This window comes from Rhinatrema bivittatum, chromosome 9 (genome assembly GCF_901001135.1).
Source record: "Rhinatrema bivittatum chromosome 9, aRhiBiv1.1, whole genome shotgun sequence".
Lineage (NCBI taxonomy): Eukaryota > Metazoa > Chordata > Amphibia > Gymnophiona > Rhinatrematidae > Rhinatrema > Rhinatrema bivittatum.
Window position 1 is genome coordinate 202,047,496 of NC_042623.1, and position 19,973 is coordinate 202,067,468.

The 19,973-nt window shown below is 39.9% G+C and overlaps 1 protein-coding gene across 1 annotated transcript in view; it reads left to right on the forward strand.

Moving 5' to 3' along the window:
* Positions 1-3,031: 3,031 nt before the first annotated feature.
* Positions 3,032-19,973, forward strand: part of DIPK2A (divergent protein kinase domain 2A) — a 113,427-nt gene continuing 96,485 nt past the window's right edge. The window contains exon 1 of the mRNA XM_029616203.1: positions 3,032-4,435. Coding sequence (XP_029472063.1) covers positions 3,782-4,435 — 654 coding nt within the window. The 5' untranslated portion in view covers positions 3,032-3,781. The remainder of the gene's footprint in view (positions 4,436-19,973) is intronic.

Genomic DNA, 19,973 nt, shown 5'->3' on the forward strand with positions numbered 1-19,973 from the left:
CTGTAAGCCCACTGGGGATAGGGAAATACCTAAAGTACCTGAATGTAATCCGCTTGAAGTGTTGAAAAAAAAAAAAGTGTGAAAAGCGGAATATAAAAATCTAAAAAAAATAATGACAGGGATAGTGGCATCTAGTGGCCAAACTGGGAGGGTCTGCCACAAATAAAATTATCAACAGAACATTTCTGTGTCAATGATCAATAGCTCAAAGTATTGACAGATAATAATGAGCAAATTAGCACATTTACACAATCTGCCAATCACATAGTCAGTATTCTAAATCCCAACCAACTTTCTACCTTTTTTAATGCATGGAACACATCTTGTCTGGGCTTCCAAGATGGTGTTTTTAAACAGTGTCCATATCACATGCAAAACTTATAACCTTTGCAACTGCTCATTTTATTTTCCCCTAAATTACCTTTTTTTATTTTATCATAGTCTCCCTTTTTAAAAGTTAAATGCTACAGCTGTAGTTTTCCTTAATGTTCGCCTATGAGGGTGACCGAGCAAATCACCTAGGCTGGAGCAGAAAACCACACTGACTCCAATCTTTTCAAATGCAATTTTCAAGTTTTATTCTCAATAACAGTACTTTCACAAAAAGGTAGACTATCTTATCTCAGGACAATGTACTTACAACCTTCAGAGAGGGTCAGGAGCTCCTTGCTCCTGGAGACGTGGGGCCTCCTCATCCCAGTTGGGCTTACACTCTTATCCTGCCTCAGCTGGTCCCACCTTCAAGACTCTCCCCCTTTGTGGGATTTAAGATGGACCGGGCATCTAGCCTGGTCCTGCACACACAAAAAGGGGGAAAACAGGGTCACTTCATCATAAATGTGATTATGTTATAATCACTACTGCCAAGCACCCCACTATTATTTCCTCTTGCATCAGATCCTACATTGCAGTGAGAATTAGATGTAAAATAGCCCCCCCCCCCCCCCTCGTTGATTCCAGGACCAACTTCTCCATGAAGCAATCATTTATGGCATCATTTTTGTATTTATCTGTCATCCCGTGCCAGATTCTAGATGACGTACAAAATCAACATACATAATAAAATTCAGAACAAACAACATAAACACATCTGTCAAAAGAAATTAACAAGGCAGAGACTGCAGAAACTACTCAGATTAATAGCATCAGGAGAATGCCTGCTGAAACAAAAAAGGTTTAAATATTAACATGAAGATTTTCATACAGGTCATAAGCAACATACTTTTGGGGACAGAGTTCCAAAATATAGAAGTAGTCACAGTCTCCCTAGTTTCAGCTATATGCGTCATACATACTGAGAGAACATCAAGCAGCCTTCTTTGAGAAAAAAAGCAGTGTACGCATGGGGTTGACATATGAAGCATTGCATTGGGCCATGGGAAGGAGTCAAGACAAAGTAATTTGTGAACCATCTACAAACATAAACTCCCTGGCAGTTCCTGATGAGACATTTACCCAGTCAATTTTGGGGTAATTGAAATCATATTATTACTCTGTAGAACAATTTGTTAGCTTTCCTAATTTCTGTATTTCACTCTGTCTCTTTATTTTGGCCTGGCAGTTGGTAGTATACCCCCACCACTACACTCTTCCCCATTACATATGGCAGCTTACAAAAATACAAACCAGGTAAAATATATAAAGATTATGGTGCCCATAGGCAGAGGACTTCAGGTGGTGGGTTTCAACCTCAAAAATTAGAGAGCAGCAGGAGGAGTCCCAGGGCTTTCAGAATGTGGCATCCTTGGAACCAAATTTAAAGGCAATAGGGAATAGCCACTGCTATTAATTGTATCAGTAGCATGGGATCTTCTTGGTGTTTAGGTACTTCTTGTGGTCTGGTTTGGCCTCTGTTGGAAACAGGATGCTGCGCTTGATGGACCCTTGGTCTGACCCAGCATGGCAATTTCTTATGTCCTCATGTTCTTAGGCAATGTGCCTCTAAATACAAAACAAAACCTAAAACAAAACTACAGCAAAATGTAACACAGCAATGATTAACTTTCAAATCCTAAATTTATCCTGTATGGATTATTTTTTATTTTCTTCTTCCAAGTTTCTTCTTTTATATATTCTATTGCTCTTGTTAGACAATTACCAAATGCCAAACTGTACCTCCCCTCCCCTATATTCTCCTTACATCAGTTTACCCTTCCCAAAATTAGGAGTACAGATAAAGGATCAATAGGATGGTTTCTGTTCTGTGACTGTCATGTTAGACAAGAAAAGTGCAAACCTGCACAAGGAAACAGAAACAAAAGCTCTTGACCGCCAGACAGCCTTCCAAACAAAAGACATGAATAAATCTAGTCTTACGAACAAAGGGAATCTTCATGTTTACTGCCCAAGAATTTCTAGATATGTACAATTACTGAATGCAAATAAATATTTATAAGAGAAATTTAATTTTTAGTCATTAGCCTTAAAGAGGTTAATGTTCAAAGGGACATTTTTTGTGTAAACATGCATTGAGAAATAAAACATGTAAATATAAAAAACAGTTATAGAATTTGATTGCACAGTATAGTTATAAAACAATTTGGTCCTACCCAGTTTGGCAAATCTTATGTTCTTAACTAAAGTTCTAAAATTAAATAATTTATAAAAGACAGCAAAACCTACCAATTTTACAGTAGATGCATGATTAGGCATTTTTGAACTACATCCCCCACAATTCCCAAAGCTGATGGTTGCTTTTTTTATATTGCGGTTCTATGTCCTGGACTCTCACTCAAAAGCTGGTTTGTTATACGGTAGTAGAAAATGGAAAGAAAGGTATTAGCTCAGCACGGGCAGCTGCCTTTGCTAGTGAACTCGGCCAATCTTTGCAACAAAGCGCTCTCCTTTTCATTGGTTGTCAGGGGCGGTTCGCTCTTTAAACACTTCCCCCATCAATCGCATACGTTCTCTCAATGAGGAAAGACAAGGGATTCGGATTGACGTGTCGTTTGCCAATCACAAGGTAGCTTTTTCAGAGGAGGTGGAGCTTGTCGTGGTGTGCCATCAAAAAGAGACAGCTTTATAGAAAGGCACTGATGCCGTTTCTATGGACGTGACGTCTTCAAAAAGCGACAGCATCCGCAATTTCTACTTTTCGGTTGGGCGCTGCAGTATTTTGGAACGGAATAAAAATATGCAGCTGGTTGTAGTGCCTGTTACCTGCCGGTGCCGCTGAGACCAAAGAATGGCCGGCGGGTCTCCTTTACTTTTGCACTTGTGCCTAATCCAACATGGCTGGAAGGCTTCGCCGTGTCGAGCGCGTTCTTTTTCCGCGTAACGCGCATGCCCCGCCCTCTTCTCCTCCCCCTCGCCAGCTCTCCCGCCGACGCTTTCATGTAAGTTCGCCGCCTCTTGCCGTTAGCTGCTGAACTCAGGCGGAGAGGGTCGGGAGCGAGTCCTTGGAGGTGTCTCTACTGCCGGCGCGCCGCGCTTGTGCGGGGTTTTGTCCTTTTTTTTATTTTTTTCTTCCGAAGGTTGTTAGTCGTGCGCGCGACCTGCGAGCTTTATCTCATGTATCTGAATCTCGAGCGAGCTCGGCAGGTTTGGAGCTGCAGTAGCCCAGAGGGTTTGCAGCGGAGCTGCGCGAGCCCCGCGGGAGCATGTTGTCGGTGTAGCCGGGCCAGAAGACTTTTCCCGTAGAAGTGCCGCCCCCCCGTCGTGGAATTTGCGGCTCCTGGCCACCAGGTCCCTCCGCTGCCGTCTGAGGAGGCCCCCCCTGAAGATACCGGTTACTGTCGCCAAGCCCCCCCTTCCCCGAGGGCGGACTAAAGTGGTGGAGACCATGCTGCGGTTTGTTTCTCTGAAGTTTGGTCGCTTGTACCGGTACCTGAAGTTGGTCTTCCTGGTCAGCCTGCTCATAGTCATGCTCATCAACACGCACTCCCTCTTCGCCTCCTTTCAGAGGAACGAGCTGACGGACCGGCGCTTCATCAACCTCAACAAATGCCCGGCTTGCTTCGGCACCAGCTGGTGTCGGAAGTTCATGAACGGGCAGCTCTCCTTCGAGACCTGGGGCCGGCTGCGCGTCCTGGACTTCTTCAACGTGAAGAACGTCTACTTTGCCCAATATGGCGAGCCCCGGGAAGGCAGCCGGCGCGTGGTCCTGAAGCGCCTCGGCTCCAGCCAGGAGCTGGCGGACATCGACCAGAAGATCTGCAAGCGGGCGACGGGGAGGCCACGCTGTGATCTCATCCAGGCCATGTACAAGACCGAGTTTGCCCGCCTGAACGGGGACGTGCGCCTGCTGACTCCCGAGGTGGTGGAGGGCTGGTCGGACTTGGTGCACTGTCCCTCGCAGAGGTTGCTGGACAGGGTGGTCCGCCGGTACGCCGAGACCAAAGACTCTGGCAGCTTCCTCCTCAAAAACCTGAAGGACACGGAGCGGATGCAGCTCCTAATGACACTGGCTTTCAATCCAGAGCCTTTGGTCCTACAGGTATGTTGAAAAGCAGTGGGGAGCATGCGGCTTTTGTTTGCTTTTTATTTTAGAATAGAGTTCGTTTTATTATAAGCGGGGTTGGAAAAAACAGCAGTTTACTGTTCTTCTTCTTTTAGGTGCTCTTTCCCTATCGGTTTGCCTTTTTTCCTTTTGTATTCTTCCCATGGTTATAAATGGAGAAAAGGCTATTCTTACTTGGAAGATTTGAACGTTCTTTTATATAAAAGCCCGTTCTAGAACTGTTTCTGAGTGTGCAAAATACGGCCACAGCAATACGGTTTTTGATTTTTTTAAATACATTGACTACTTATATTTCCATAAATAGGATAAACGATTCCTAATAACGTTTTAGCTCAACTTATTTGAGAGCATATTACTGTTATCACTAATTGTGAGTAAAGATTGAAATGTTAAGGCTTTTTTCATCTACCATACGTCTAACGAGAAGGTGGAAAATCAAATCCAAGAAAATGAATGAAAGCAATGTTGTACTCCTGGGTTAAAGTTAAAAAAGAAAAAAAAAGAAATAGTTGAAAATTTCTTTGATAGGCTTATAGTAATTGGACTTCTCCAAACACTATATAGAATATACTTTCTAAATTCTTGTGAATTTCTAGTTTTACAGTGTTTATTGTAAACAGCTAAATAGTCTTCCAGAACTGTATTAAAAAAAATAGTGATTTCACTGTTGGGACTTGGGTCCTCTCGATTTTCCAGTAGTGCATCATTTGGCTACTGTATCTTCTAGATGTCTGGAGTTTTAGAACCTAAAGCAGCGCTCATAAAATACACAAATAATTGACATTACACTATCCTATTTTATGTGATGCCAAGGAACAGCTAGGTGAATTAAACTTGTACTGAAAGCTAGGACCAGTGCTTGGTCTTGATAATTTTTCCTCTTACCTATCAACATCAGTAATGGAATAAAACAAAAATGTTGATATATTTTTAAAAAATATCTTTAGCGTTCTTGTGTGAATAACTCTAATCATTTGTGTGTGAAAGATCACAATTTTAACTGCTAATTATTAGTGTTACACTTTTTTTTTAAGGGGAAGGAGCAATTGTGCCCAGTTGCATGAGAACAATGGAATTCACATCCTTGGATTCTTCTAGTTTCTGCTGACCCAATTTTTAGTTAATGTCCCAAAATAGGATTTATAAGTCAAACACCTAAGCATGTTCTTATATAACAGTCATCTTAAATCCCTGGTATATGTAGTGGATTTGATTTCCTAATGTATTGAAATAGGGATTTGATAGTTCTGCAAATGGAGTAAATGTGTAGAATAAGCTACCAGTTCTATACATTGCAGAGCAAATAAAATTTGAGCTCAAAATAGGTTAACCAGGGGTTTTTAAAGCTGATAGTTATTGATTTGCTGGTCCTGTCTTGAATCTTTTGCTGTGTGGCTCTATTTGTGTCTTGCTCTTATCTAAAATATTTTTCCAAACCCTTCTTCCTCTCCTCCATGCCTCACTTCCCCCCCCCCCCCCCAAAATACAAATAAAGAAACAGAAGTGACTGTACATGCTCTCCAGGTTTCCCTTTCTTTGTCTTGCAACCAATTTACTTTCCCTGTTCTGACTAAATCAGTTATGTATGTGCTCATGCTTCCTCTATTTACTATACCATGTGTTTTGCTTTGCTTTGTGTGGCTGCTCTCTCATTTCAACGCAGCTTGGACTTATTACAGCATCCGTAGAGTCTGAACCACTAACATTCAGCTGAGGTTTGTTTGGCTTTTTAATATATTTTTTAGAAGTTTTCTTTTGTTGTCTGATTTCTCTTAGATGGATTTTCAATTAGCTAATTTAGAAGATATTCTCCTGCTTTTTTCTGGCAGTGTTTTTATACATTCTATTTCACTACTTTTGTGACTTTTGTGCAATAAAAGTAGCACTTAAGTTGAAACATTGTTTCAATCGCTGCACTTCCAAAATATCATTCACGATACCAGTATTTGAGAACCATCTGTGTTTTAGAGGGCTTCCAAAAATCCATATGATGGTTATTGCCCTGGAATGCAATAAAATTAAATCTTTAGGTGTCTCTTCTGTAAAATGCCTGCGTTGAATGGACAGACATTTGAAGGATTTATTTTCCTATGCAGGAAGAAGGAGATTTGGGCCAACTTGTGTTAGGGTTTGCTCTGTTCCATTGAGATTTTAATCCTGTGTATGTTTTTGCAAATCTCGATTTTGCAGACTTCTTAGGTTAGAGTAAGATATTGGTTCCCAAGTTTATCTTTTGAGATCCACAAAATATAATGGCTATAATCCAATATCAACCTAGATGCTGTGTGTCTTAAAATCTTTTAGGATGTTGCTTTTTACCTAGTGTCCCCAGTGGAGCTTCATCTGGGAACCATCCTGAGAAGTTTGCAGAAATGTGAGTTAAGTGACTTAATCAAAATTAAGAGAGCACTGGGCTGGAGAATCGCATTGTGTTTTCTTCAAGGTTTCCCAGCTTGCAAACAAAAGTTTGCACACTGAATAACAGCTTCTGTAGGTGAGAAGAGCGAACATATTCAGTTCTAGTTGATTAAACTGTAGCATAACTCTAAAGTGGTAGCCTTTGTTCCTCTAGGACTTTAAAAACATTTTTTTTAAACACTGTTAATAGCTAGGTTTCCAGTATGTTACAGGTCATGTTTTAGATGTCGTACAGGTTCAGATATTGCCTGGCTTCTGTCTGGGTAAAAGTGTGTAAGCAGTGTAGCTCCACTTGTACTTTTATTCGCTGCAAAAAACTGCACATGCTGTCTTTCACTCCTGACAAAATCAGTGTTTCCGAAGGCTGGGCTAGGTTCGGGAGGGGGTGAAATGAGCACCCATCACTTCCTTACCCAAAACATCCATAATAACCACCAAAAAAATATATTTTATCACTGCTAATGCAGTTCTCATTTTACAAGAAAAAGCCTGTTAGCTAAAGCTGGTGGCTGCATGCCACACTACCATTTATCCTCTGAATGCCGTGCTTTTAATACCAGTAAAGTACTTATAAAAATGAACTAGATGAACCTCGTGTGATTATAGTGCTGATGTAATTAACAGGTAGGTATCCTCAGATTTCATTCATAACCAAGTCACTGTAGCATTTTAGGAGAATGATATATACATGTATAATAAGCAGAAAGGCCCATCAAAAAAAGGTAGGAAAAAAGATGTTGTTAATGTGGATTAATGGCAGGTTTGGTAAGGCTTTGTAGAATGCAGCAAATAATTGCAAATCTAGCAGGGAACAATTTTTGTAAAAATAAGAATCTTATGTGAGTAGCAAAATGTTCTGTCTTCTTGAAAAGTATGTCCTCTTTCTGATCTCATTGTTTCACAGCTCTGGACCTGATTATCAATCTTCCCCACCCCCCCCCCCCCCCCCCCTTATTCAATGGTATATACGTGAGAGATCCAGTGCTGTGTTCTTTTCAACATTTTATAAATTTTATTACTTGGTATTTCATTTTGGCTCAGTGTTTTTTCGTACTGCAGGCAGTGTAACCAGTAGAATTCTCATCGTTCCACTGGTCCAAAATTAAACTTTGACCTTATTTTTACCTTGGGTCAAACAACTTTTGAATCAAAATCAAGAGTATCTATAAACTTAATCATTTCAGAAAGTACCATCAGTAAGTGATATCAGCGTCATTCCCCTCCAATCTGTCTGCTACATCATATTTAATGTTTATGTGCAAGTGGAGGTTAGCTATTTATGCTCAGAAATTAAAAGCGAGAGAGATGAAGAGAGGTTGAGATCAGTTTCACAGCATGTGGATTAATTACAACCATATTCTGATTTATCACTGGGGGTTCTAAAACATTTAGAAACACTCGGGAATGAAAAAGACCATTGAAGACAGTCCATATGGTTGAGACATATTAGGTCCCCAAAGCCTAAATTTTATTCTATCCTTCATAGGAACAGAATTGCACAGACTGCCTGCTCCAGCCAAGCCTAGTGGTTAGAGCAATGGGCTGTGAACCAGGGTTCATGTCCTGCTGCTGCTCCTTGTGACCTTGGGTAAGTCACTTTACCCTCAGGTGCCTCGGTGACAAACTTACAGGGCATCAGATTGTATTACGGTGTTATTGCGCACATTAGGGCTCTAACGCACGCAATAATGCCCTGACTCGCGCAATAAATACTGCATCGCGAAATGCGTATGCAAATTTAAAATTTAGTATTTGAGTGGGAGGAGTTTGGGTGGAGTAAATGGAAATGACTGGTTAACATGGCGTGCAATAAAGTAACGCACAGAAGTGCAGGTTTTAACACTGGAAATAACTACATCCTTTTTTTCCCCTGTGAGTTATGCCTGTGATAGCTGTGCGTTTACGGCCAAAACGGTATTTATCGCAAATCCCGGTTCGGGGAGGGAGAGAGCCTCTGTGACGGGTTATTTATAATTGAACTTTTTATACCACTGTGAGAGGGGGGCATTATGAACTTGAGGTGAGGTTTGTGGGGGTGGGTTTTGACGGCCAGTTTTCATGCAGTCATGTTTACGAACAGCACAGTTTCCATCAGTGAAGATTTAATGTGATTTGGAGAGATGAACGGTAAAAGAAGAATAGAATTGTACCATGTTCTCTCTACCTAGCTTGATGCTCCCTCTATCTAGCTGCAATCAAGCTAGGTAGAGAATAAAAGTGTAAAAATCTACTCTTTGCCTTTTGTTCCTCCAAATCGCATTAATTCTTCACAGATAGTAACTGCTGTTCGTACGTGTGACCCCCCCCACAGCCAGTCGGGTTTTCAGGATATCCACAATGAATATGCATGAGATACATTTGCATACCATGGAGACTCGGTATATGCACATTTATCTCATGCATATTCATTGTGGATATCCTGAAAACCTGACTGGCTGTGGGGGTTCCCAGGACAGGTTTGGGAAGTCCTGCTCTACAGAGTGTGGTTCTTGCTTGCTCTCTCTCCCCTATGCGGTGTATTTTTTTTTTTTCCAAATAGTCTAAAATGTCTGTTGAAAATGCTTTAAAGGACTGAAAAGCTTCCTGCCTTCATGTTACAGCTAAAATTACTTATTATGCAGGTATAGACCCAATAGTACATCCCTCTGAAAGGCAGTACTGCTGCGGGGTAAGGAAGTCATATAGCTAATCTCAGTAGAAATAGTGACAGGTTTTTTTACATGGCAAACTAGTAGACAATATGTAGAAAGATGAGCAATAATAACGTAATATTAAAGTAGTAAAAGGGGGATGGGGTTTCTTGTGATTGAGGACTGTTTTGAGAGTATTTTTTGTAAGAAATCAACAGTACTAAAATTAAGAAAAACCAACTTGATTAGTCTATTTTAGTCCTCTGCTTGGAGTCAGAACCAGTAGGAAAACAATTTTAAAATGTTAGGCAAAAGAAATGATATCTTTTCAGTGCCCACGGTTTCCTGTGGCAGATTTTCAGGATTCTGTAGCATGAGTTAGCGGATTCTGTGGCCAAGCTTTTAAAATTTGGCAGCAATTTTACATAATTTTGAATGTTTGCATAGTAAAATATCTTTAACTTCTGTAAACTTATTTTCTGACACTTCTGTGTTCAGTTATTTTAGTCCTTTAATAAAGGAAAAGGGATCTTGGTGATTTGGGGTGGGTGGGGAAGGAAGGAAAGGAATCTGGGAATGGGGAGAGGTGATCTCAGTGGGGAAATGAAGATGGTAACTCAGATATGAGGGATGGAGGAGGTCAGAGGCACATGAGGATTAGAAGGGATATTCAAGGAGGTTAAAGAGAATAAGAGGAGGGGAGAGATCAGGAATGGGACTGATGGGGGGGGGGGGGTGGAAAAACAGGGACACTTGAGATGGAAGGAGAAGATCATCAGGGATGCAAGAGAATAGCAGATAACTGGAGAAAAAGGAGGTCCTGAGATCTTGGTGAAGGGGGAATCTGGGGAAAGGAGAAAGCGACTCTCCCCTGGCTCCAGTCATGCTCTTTTCAAATACCCAACTCCTGATATCTTCTCCCTACCCCAAGTTAATGTTTCCCATCTTGCCTACCTATATAGACACCCATCCACCTTTCCCCAGTATCTTTCACATAAAACACAATTCCCTAGTTCTCCTATTGTCCTCCAGGCTCTCTAACAATTCCCTCCCTCTATCCTACCAGGACTGGTCATGCTGCAAGGAGGAGGAGAGCGATAGCACTTTGGGCTATGCTCTCTAACTGGGCCTGACAACTGTCCTGTGATTTGAAAGCAGCAATCAGACTCGACAGAGGAGGACAGAATGTTTTGAATTATTAGGAAGGGAATGGAAAATTAAAGCAGAGGATGTCATAATGCCTCTGTATTGCTCCATGTGTGCAGTTCTGGTCACTGCATCTCCAAAAAAAAAAAGTATAGCTGCACTGAAAGTGTGTAGAGGACGACGACCAAAAATAAGGGGCATGGAATGGCTGACCTGTGTTTGGCGTTAGGGCTGTTTGGAGAAAAGACAAGGGGGGGGGGATATGATAAAGTTTACAAAATCATGAAAGGACTTGAACAAGTTAATATAAATTGGTTATTTACTCTCTCAGATAGGACCAGGGGGGCGCTTCATGAAGTTAGCAAGTAGCTCATTTAAAACAAATCAAAGACAATTCTTTCACTCGGTGCATGGTTAAACTCTGGCATTCATTGCCAAAGGATGTGGTTACAGCAGTTAGTGTAACTGGGGTTAAAAAAGGTTTTGATAAGTTCCTAAAGGAAAAATCCATAAACTATTATGGTAATTAATAAGCAACAATAGCTTGTGAGTTATTTAATGTTTGGCTGCTTGCCAGATACTTGTGACTTGGATGGGCCACTGTTGGAGACAGGATAATGGGCTTGATGGACCCTTGGTCTGACCCAGTATGGCATTTCTTATGTTCTTATGTCACAGCTCGATATGTTGTTGCTCTTCGCCTTGCCACATTATTAACATGTGGGGAGCCAGAAAGGTGTTCGGTGGCAGAGGAAAGTGCCACAATGGAAGCTTTTTGCAAACTTTCATGGACTTGGCTCCCTGGTCTCTTGTGGCAATTTTGTGGGCAACCAGCTAATTCTGCAGGAAGAAGCAGATTTTGCAGCCATTGCCACGGAATCACAGGAGATCAAGGACCAAGCGTAGAGCTATGATTCAGTCACAGAAGTTATAAAATCTGTGACTTCTGCAGATTTAGGTGGCATGTAGAAAGAAGGATGCCGAACATTAAGAACATATTAATGGAGGGTTGAAAAAGTATCTTGAAATATTAATGCAAAAAAAAAAAAAACAACGTACAGGAAAAAGGCCAACTGAATTTGGTTGTCCATGGGGATTATTTCATAAAAGATCTATTGGAAGAGCCTGGGGGTAGAGTGAGTTATGTATTCTTGATGACACTTTGGCTGATGCTTTTGAGGCAAAAGTGGCTTAGATTGGGATAAATTTTTTTCTCTTTTGGAATCTGCAGCTGCACCATTTGGTTTGTCGCAATGCCTCGCTAGAATGAAACTTTACTGGTCCAAATTCTGTTTAATATAAAAATCTGTTGTGCTGCTAGTGTGTTCTGCACTACAGTTGCTTCATAGCCTCATTGTTTAAAAAGGGTGTTTTTTATTATGTGTATGATGGAAATAATGCTCTATCATCAGAAGCAGTTGTACCCGGTACAGTGAAGCAGGCATTGGTGTGCTCTGTTTTGAAAAGTGTATCCCTTGCTTTAACTAATCCTATAAAACTATTGGCCAGTTCTTAACATACAGATTTTAAGTACATTTCTTGAAAAGTATGGTTGTGCTAGTTACAGAACTGGAATGGGACAAACGAGGTCAGATCCCTAAAGGCTTGAACAAAGGGGTGGTGCAGCATGTCCACTGGGGGTAATCCACATGTTACTACCCTTAACGATGCATGGGGTAAGCCGCACCGAGCGCCAGTTACTATCACAAGTAAATTGTTGGGTGGACTACATGGGCCATCTGCTCTTTATCTGCAGTCATTAATATGTTATGTTATAGTCTGGATGAACACCAGTGTGGATTTAGGACCTACCATAGTACTGAGACCTTATCGATATCCTTAGCAAATTTACTAGGTGAATGTCGTTCAGCCATTTTGGTCTCATTAGATGTGTAATTGGCATTTGAAAATTTGTCATGACATTTTTGAGTTGGAAGGTCTGGGTAAAGGGAGGAATGCACATAAATAATTTTATTTCTATTCTGGCTGACCATTGGTGCTTTATCCAGATCATGTGCAGTTCTTTTGAACATACCTCAAGGCTCTGCAGTGTCTGCTGCATTTTTTTTTTTTATTTGAACCCCTTGGAGAAACTTAATTGCCACTTTTTTGGTGTGCAGTATGAAACGTATGCAGATGATGTACAGCTAATTCTACTTGTCAAGGCTCATTGCCCACATCCTTGGACTGTATCATAAAGTTTCTAGCGATGGATGCTTGCTAGTTAAATCTAAGTAAGACTGAAGTGTTATGGGTAAGTTAGGATTTGCAGCCAGCCCCCAGCTAAATGTGTCATTTAAACATGCCTTGAGTTTTAAACCCTGCACTGTTTTGTTTTACTTTGTTTTAATGTGTGATGTCTTTGTCAGTAATCGCTGAGGTCAGTGTTTTTATACCATGATCCGCTTTTTAACTAATATGTGAAAGGTGGAATATATCTGTGTCTAAATTAAAAAAAACAAACCAAAAACCTGTAATGTCCAATTTCTTGAGAAAAGTATAAAAAGAAAATACTGTTTAAAGATGGCAAAAGTGCCCATGTCTCTCAGCCCACTTGCGCTTGGCTTTATAGCTGGTGAGATTTGTTGAGTAGTCGGTTGATTACTACTGGCCACACTGCATTCTTGTAAAAAGATGCGATCATCAGAGCGTACAGTTTAAACTGCAGTTGTGCACGTTTTTAGCGTGTAAAATCTACTGCAGATGCAAGGAGTTTTGTGCAAAGGTTAATGCCCTGTCATACAAATCCCATGCAAATAACATTAACCTTTTGCCATTCCCCCAATGCAGAGAGGTCTTGGCTTAATTTGTGTGTTTCTTGATGCTGGAAATTTTTACTCTACTAGGTATTTTAAGTTTAGCAGCTTTTATTTGTGCGGGGGAAGGGAATTGGCTATATTGTAGAGATTCTTAGAAATCAGGAAATTCAAAATATTGTAAAGTTATTTTATTGTATAAACTACAGATTATAAGCCAATAAGATGGACATCTGTGACAACTCATGCCAACTAGTGAATTAACAAAGGTGGAAGTTGAAAGAAGTTGGGGGAAAACTACTAAATTTGCTAACATCAGTGCAAAAGCAATTGACAACCATTTCTTATCTGCAGGCTTACAAGATGTGCGGAACTAATTAATTGGGAGATCCCTTGCAAACGCATCTAACTAAATTGCAAGGGTGGGTTGGGATGGTGGGTTTATTCTCAAACTTTTCCATTTGGCCTTTTTGTTGGAAATGTTGGAGTTATTCTCCGATTGTCTTTAGTAATGCCATGTCTCTCTAGTTATTGGTTCAGTGAATAATAAGCAAATGTGTTTTAAGAGTCTTTGGAGGTTCACACCTCTTGCACAGCCTGCAGTTTGGACATTTGCCAATTGCTTTCGCACTGATATTAGCAGATTTAGTAGTTTTTCAGCTTCCTTCACCTTTGTTAATTCACTAGGTGTTAACAGATGTCCATCTTAAGCCAATAGATTTGGACCTGGAAAGCTAAGCAGTATATAATGCCTCAAATCCCTTTTCTGCAAGCCACAGGTTTCCAGGAAGCTAAGCAGAAGTTGGAGTTTCAGTGCCAGGATCTGTAGTTAGGATTTTATGTGCAGAAAACATGCTTTGTGCACAGACATCTTTTCTGCACATATGATTTATATGCACAAAAATGCCGGTGTTTGCATGCGTAAATCACGAGTCTGAGAGACTTCCCCCGCTGGAGTTAAAATGTGCCCTCTGCCTATGCAAAAGGCTAAATGCATGTTTTTAACTTGTTTCCCAATTTTTATTTTTTCATCATGTGGGTTAAGCTGTGTGCTGAATTCGATAATTTTACTATGCTGCTCCTTTATATCGGGCCTAAACTGAGCACTGTAGCTAGCCTGAGAATTTTCCACTACCTAAGGAGAACATTTCTTGAGTCTGACAGATTGATATTCTTGTCCAGCATGTTATGTTCTTGTGTTATAAGCGAAAAGTAAGCTGTGACAAACATCTAAAAAGTGCTTTGCACAAACATATAAGGGGCATGGCCCGGGACTGGATGAGAGCACTAATGCAAAAGCACAAAAAAAAGAATAGTTTACTGTAAAGATGAGTGGCTGCGTCATAAGAGAAGTTTACCAACATAGAGGTTTTCTGCAATAAGTCTATATTTTGTGTGTTTCTGTGATATGTTGGTTATTGCCCACATTGACTAAGGCTTTTATTGAAAATTGTCATAACAAAATGTTAGGTATAATGACAGTTTTGCATTTTTGGCAAGTTCATTTTATAAAGAGCATTGCTTTAATGGGTGAATTTGACGTGTGAAGGTAAGTCAAACAAAATAGCAAATGTAATATGCTTCAGGGCCAAAGTGCATCCATTAGCTAAATATAGGCTTGTTGGTGAGTTAGTCTTTGGTAGGTTTGCTGTCCTCACGTGAGTAACCATTCACATCTTTACCCATTAATGAGCTCCATATTTGAAGACAAGGGCACACAGTTGGGTTGGGGGTGGTAGGAGAAAATCCAAGCCACGTGTGTGAATTTATTTATTTATTTAACAACTTTTCTATACCGACATTAAAATACACATCATATCGGTTTACATTGTAACAAAAGGTAGAAAATACAAATAACAGGGTGTTATTTGGCATGTGTGTTAAAAAGTACAGTGACTAATGGTTATCAATTTTCTCTTTAGAAATGTGGCTTTCAAGATTGACTAGAATGAGATTTTCAATGCAGAAATGTAATTGTTACTAGTACCATGGAATTAAAGCTAGACTGTTTTTGTGTTCTTAAATTAAAACATAACCTCCTCTCTCCAAACTATTTGTTTTCATTCATGGTAACTTCTGTTTTGGATATATCATTAGTAGTGGTCTTTAATTGTGAATTTTGACTGCAGAATGGAAAATGGTTCTGAAATTTTGGAAAGAGGTAGCATGCTTCAGGAGATGTGAGCCCTTGGGCCACTGCTAGGTTGACATAACCTGGTGCATGTGAACATGGACCAAGCCTTATCAGGCAGCAGCTAATATGCTGCAAGGTGCAAGGTCTTCTGCCTGGCCAGTCAGCTCCCCATTTGGGTTGAGCTCATAGGTTCTGGCAGCCGGTAGGACTTCTCTGGCAGAATGTTTGCGACAAGGAGTCAGGACCAGGGCGGGCAGAAGTTAGGGCTGGTGGAGTTTAGACAGCATCGGGAGCAGGCAAGGGTCAGGGCTGGCAGAGATCAGGCAGTGTTTGTGTACAGGCTGGGGTTGAGGTAGGTGGAGATCGAGCAAGGTTGGCATCGAGGCAGGCAGTGATCAAGTAAGGTCAGTCTGGCTTAGCAAGGGCAGAATGATGCAAGGATGGCTGACATGAAAGGCAGGGCAGGAGAATAAGGCAGATTGGAGAGGCTAGGCAAGACCAGCAACATAATCATGGAACAAAGTCAGCATGGCTTTACCCAAAGCAAATCTTGCCTCACAAATCTGCTTCACTTTTTTGAAGGAGTTAATAAACATGTGGATAAAGGTGAGCCGGTAGATGTAGTGTACTTGGATTTTCAGAAGGCGACAAAATTCCTCATGAGAGGCTTCTAGGAAAAGTAAAAAGTCATGGGATAGGTGGCGATGTCCTTTCGTGGATTATAAACTAGCTAAAAGACAGGAAACAGAGAGTAGGATTAAATGGACAATTTTCGCAGTGGACGGCCTCCTGTATTGGGACCCTTACTTTTCAGTATATTTATAAATGATCTGGAAAGAAATGCGACAAATGAGGTAATCAGATTTGCAGATACAAAATTTTTGAGTAGTTATATCACAAGCAGATTGTGATAAATTGCAGGAAGACCTTGTGAGACTGGAAAATTGGGCATCAAAATGGCAGATGAAATTTAATGTGGATAAGTGCAAGGTGATTGCATATTGGGAAAAATAACCCATGCTATAGTTACACAATGTTAGGTTCCATATTAGGTGCTACTACCCAAGAAAGATCTAGGCATCATAGTGGATAACACATTGAAATTGTCGGTTCAGTGTGCTGCGGCAGTCAAAGCAAACAGAATATTGTGAATTATTAGAAAGGGAATGGTGAATAAAGCGGAAAATGTCATAATGCCTCTGTATCGCTCCATGGTGAGACCGCACCTTGAATACTGTGTACAATTCTGGTCACTGCATCTCAAAGATATAATTGCAATGGAGAAGGTACAGCGAAGGGCGACTACAATGATAAAGGGAATGGAACAGCTCCCCTATGAGGAAAGACTAAAGAGGTTAGGACTTTTCAGCTTTGAGAAGAGACGGCTGAGGAGGGGATATGATAGTGGTGTTTAAAATCATGAGAGGTCTAGAACGGGTTAATGTGAGTTATTTACTCTTTCAGATAATAGGACTAGGGGGCACTCCATGAAGTTAACATGTGGCACATTTAAAACATCAGAGAAAGTTCTTTTTCACTCAACGCACAATTAAGCTCTAGAATTTGTTGCCAGAGGATGTGGTTAGTGCAGTTAGTAAGGCTGTGTTTAAAAAAGGATTGGATAAGTTCTTGGAGGAGAAGTCCATTACCTGCTATTAATTAAGTTGACTTAGAAAATAGCCACTGCCATTAGCATTGGTAACATGGAATAGTTTTTGGGTACTTACCAGGTTCTTATGGCCTGGATTGGCCACTGTTGGAAACAGGAGGCTGGGCTTGATGGACCCTTGGTCTGACCCAGCATGGCATGTTCTTAGGCTGGGCAGAACAGAAAATGGCAAGACTGGGTGAATAACATAGCATTGACTAGAACAGGAGGACCTGTTGCTGAAGTGTCTTCAGCCATCATCCCAAGAAGTCCCAGCTGCAGGGCATATAAGAGATCATGGGTGCAGGAAGGTTTTCTATACATGGTGTGGGGACATAATGCCGGAAGTGATTGGAAATAAGGAGCGTTACAAGAAGTAAGAAGCAGAAACAGGTATTAGAATTTGTTTAAAAACAATCTTTTTCTGAAATGTGAACTTGGTCTTACTTGACTGTAGATAATGTTTTCTGCAACCAGCTGTGCTACTGTGTTTGAGTGGTGAGGTGAATTTTCTTGTGGCCTCATACATTTTCGGTTATCTGAGCTGCAAGTCCACTTTTACCTGGAAGCTTTTCTATGCCAAAAGCACTAGCACATTCTGGCAATCCATCTCATGAACTTGGTTTTCTCTAATACTTTATTCTTGGTAATCAGTTTTTTGCACTACTTTCCATGAACAAAAGTTACAGTAAGAAATGACAGCATATATCATGCATAAAGAACAGGACTGCCTTGGATTATTTGCAAGATTTGAGTGGTATAAATTCATGTTTTTTTGGATCTAAAACTTTGTAATACACCTTAAGATAACTCCTTTTTTGTTTTTTTGAAAACTTGAGACCTACATGTGCATTTTCAGGTGCTTAAAATTACATGGATGAATTTGGGATATCAAGGATTTGTTATGGATTTATGCAAACAATTTAATCAGTTTTGAAACAATTAAACTAAACTTAGCTGCATAAGAATCTGATATACAAACACAATTTATGCAGGTACCTCTGTGTTAGAAAATAGTTTGTGCATGCTTTATAGTTGGGTAAATTTTTATATAGAGTGCCTAACTATGCCTGGAGGGTTTTCTCAAGTCACGTTTAATACAGTCTCCTTGCAAATGATCTGGAATAAGGAACCGATGGCAACATATCAATTTTAGTAATGAGTCTAAACTGTGCTTTTATAATGTTGTTGATGTACTTGGGTCACAAGAACAGGCAAGCAGAAGACAAGCTAAATGGGCCATGCATTCCGCTACCTCCCAAGTATGGGCTTTTAAATTATATTGAGCAGTAAACTAATTGGGAGTTTTCAGGGCTAGGCAATAGCTTCTAAGGTTGGCTAAAGTGCTGCTATGGGGTAGAATCAATGGTTGAGGCCTTGTCTAATACTGTAACCGTACATGTGATTAATTTAAGAACTAGTCTAAAATCGGGAAGGTGTGTCAGTTATAACCACTGTGGAAGATTTGTAATAATTGGCTTTAAGGAGAATTTGCTATTTGTGAGAAGTGGCATTAGTTAAAATGGTAATTCCAACTTTATTTAGATGCGTTGTCATCACTTGGATTCTCTCTAGTTCAGGAGCATAGCCGATATGAGGGGTCCTTGTCTTTTTTTTTTTTTTTTTCTTAGCATAAATTAAGTTGATGCACAGTGTATTTAAGTACCTTGAATTTTTTTTTTTTTTAACTTGCTGGGCTTTATTTTAGATCCTGTTTTAATGAACAAATCCAGTTTTGAAAATGACCTTTTCAGTCTCCAATTCAGCCATCTACATAATAGGTTTACGGGATTTCATTAACTTTTTTAGAAATCACTATCTAAACATTTGGTATTTAAGTAATGAACTGCAAAGGCTGAGCATTTGATGTATAATAGAAAAAGTGACTTTCATAATCGGATAAACCTAGTGAATGTTGGATTATTGAAATCTGGAGGCTTAACTTGTCTGCTTGCACTATATTGATAGTGTTTTCTAAAAGCAAGAGTTCTAAACAATTTCAGCCTCTGCTTTAGCTGGATACAGGATTTTTCTTGTCTAGTTCAGTTTGCATGTCATACCTCCTGCATTTGGTTTATGTGCATGGCAGCATCACAGTGCCTGTTGCTATAACCTAAAATGCTTTAAACTTTTAAAACCACAATTCTTGCTGGAGTATGTTTGATTTAGTTTATTGGTAGTCATACATTTTGTACTATGAAGTGTTAGTTATATTTTGTCTGAATAAATTCTTTTTTTAGGACAAATATACTGAGATTTGTTTACATTATAGGGTATGCATTGTCTTTGAGCTCCTTTTTCATAGCGTATGCTTTCTTGTGTTTAATCAGTTGTAGGGAATGTTTGGTTTGCCAGTGTTTGGCATGAAATAAATCTTGCAGTATGTTAGCAGGGAGATAAACATTTGGAGTGTATTTCATAAGCTATGCTGAGGTGTTGAACATTTTAATTCTGCATGAATATCTTTAGTCTTAGGAAACTATGCATTTTCTAAATTTATTTTATGAAAAAAACAGTATTGGATATTTTTATTTTCTCTAAGCTGGTCCACTTTTCTGTATGTAATCAGATTAGTAACTGTTCCAAATGCAAACATTTGAATAATTTTGTGTATTTATAATTTATAAAAGCATCTTGGAATAGAATGGGCTTTTTACAGTGTACTAAAGATTCTACTGGAAGAGACCTGGATTGTCCAAAGACTATTATTCATTTATTTAACGGGTTTTTTATACCAGTATTAGTGGACACAAACCGGTTTACATCAGAACTGCAGGTGGAA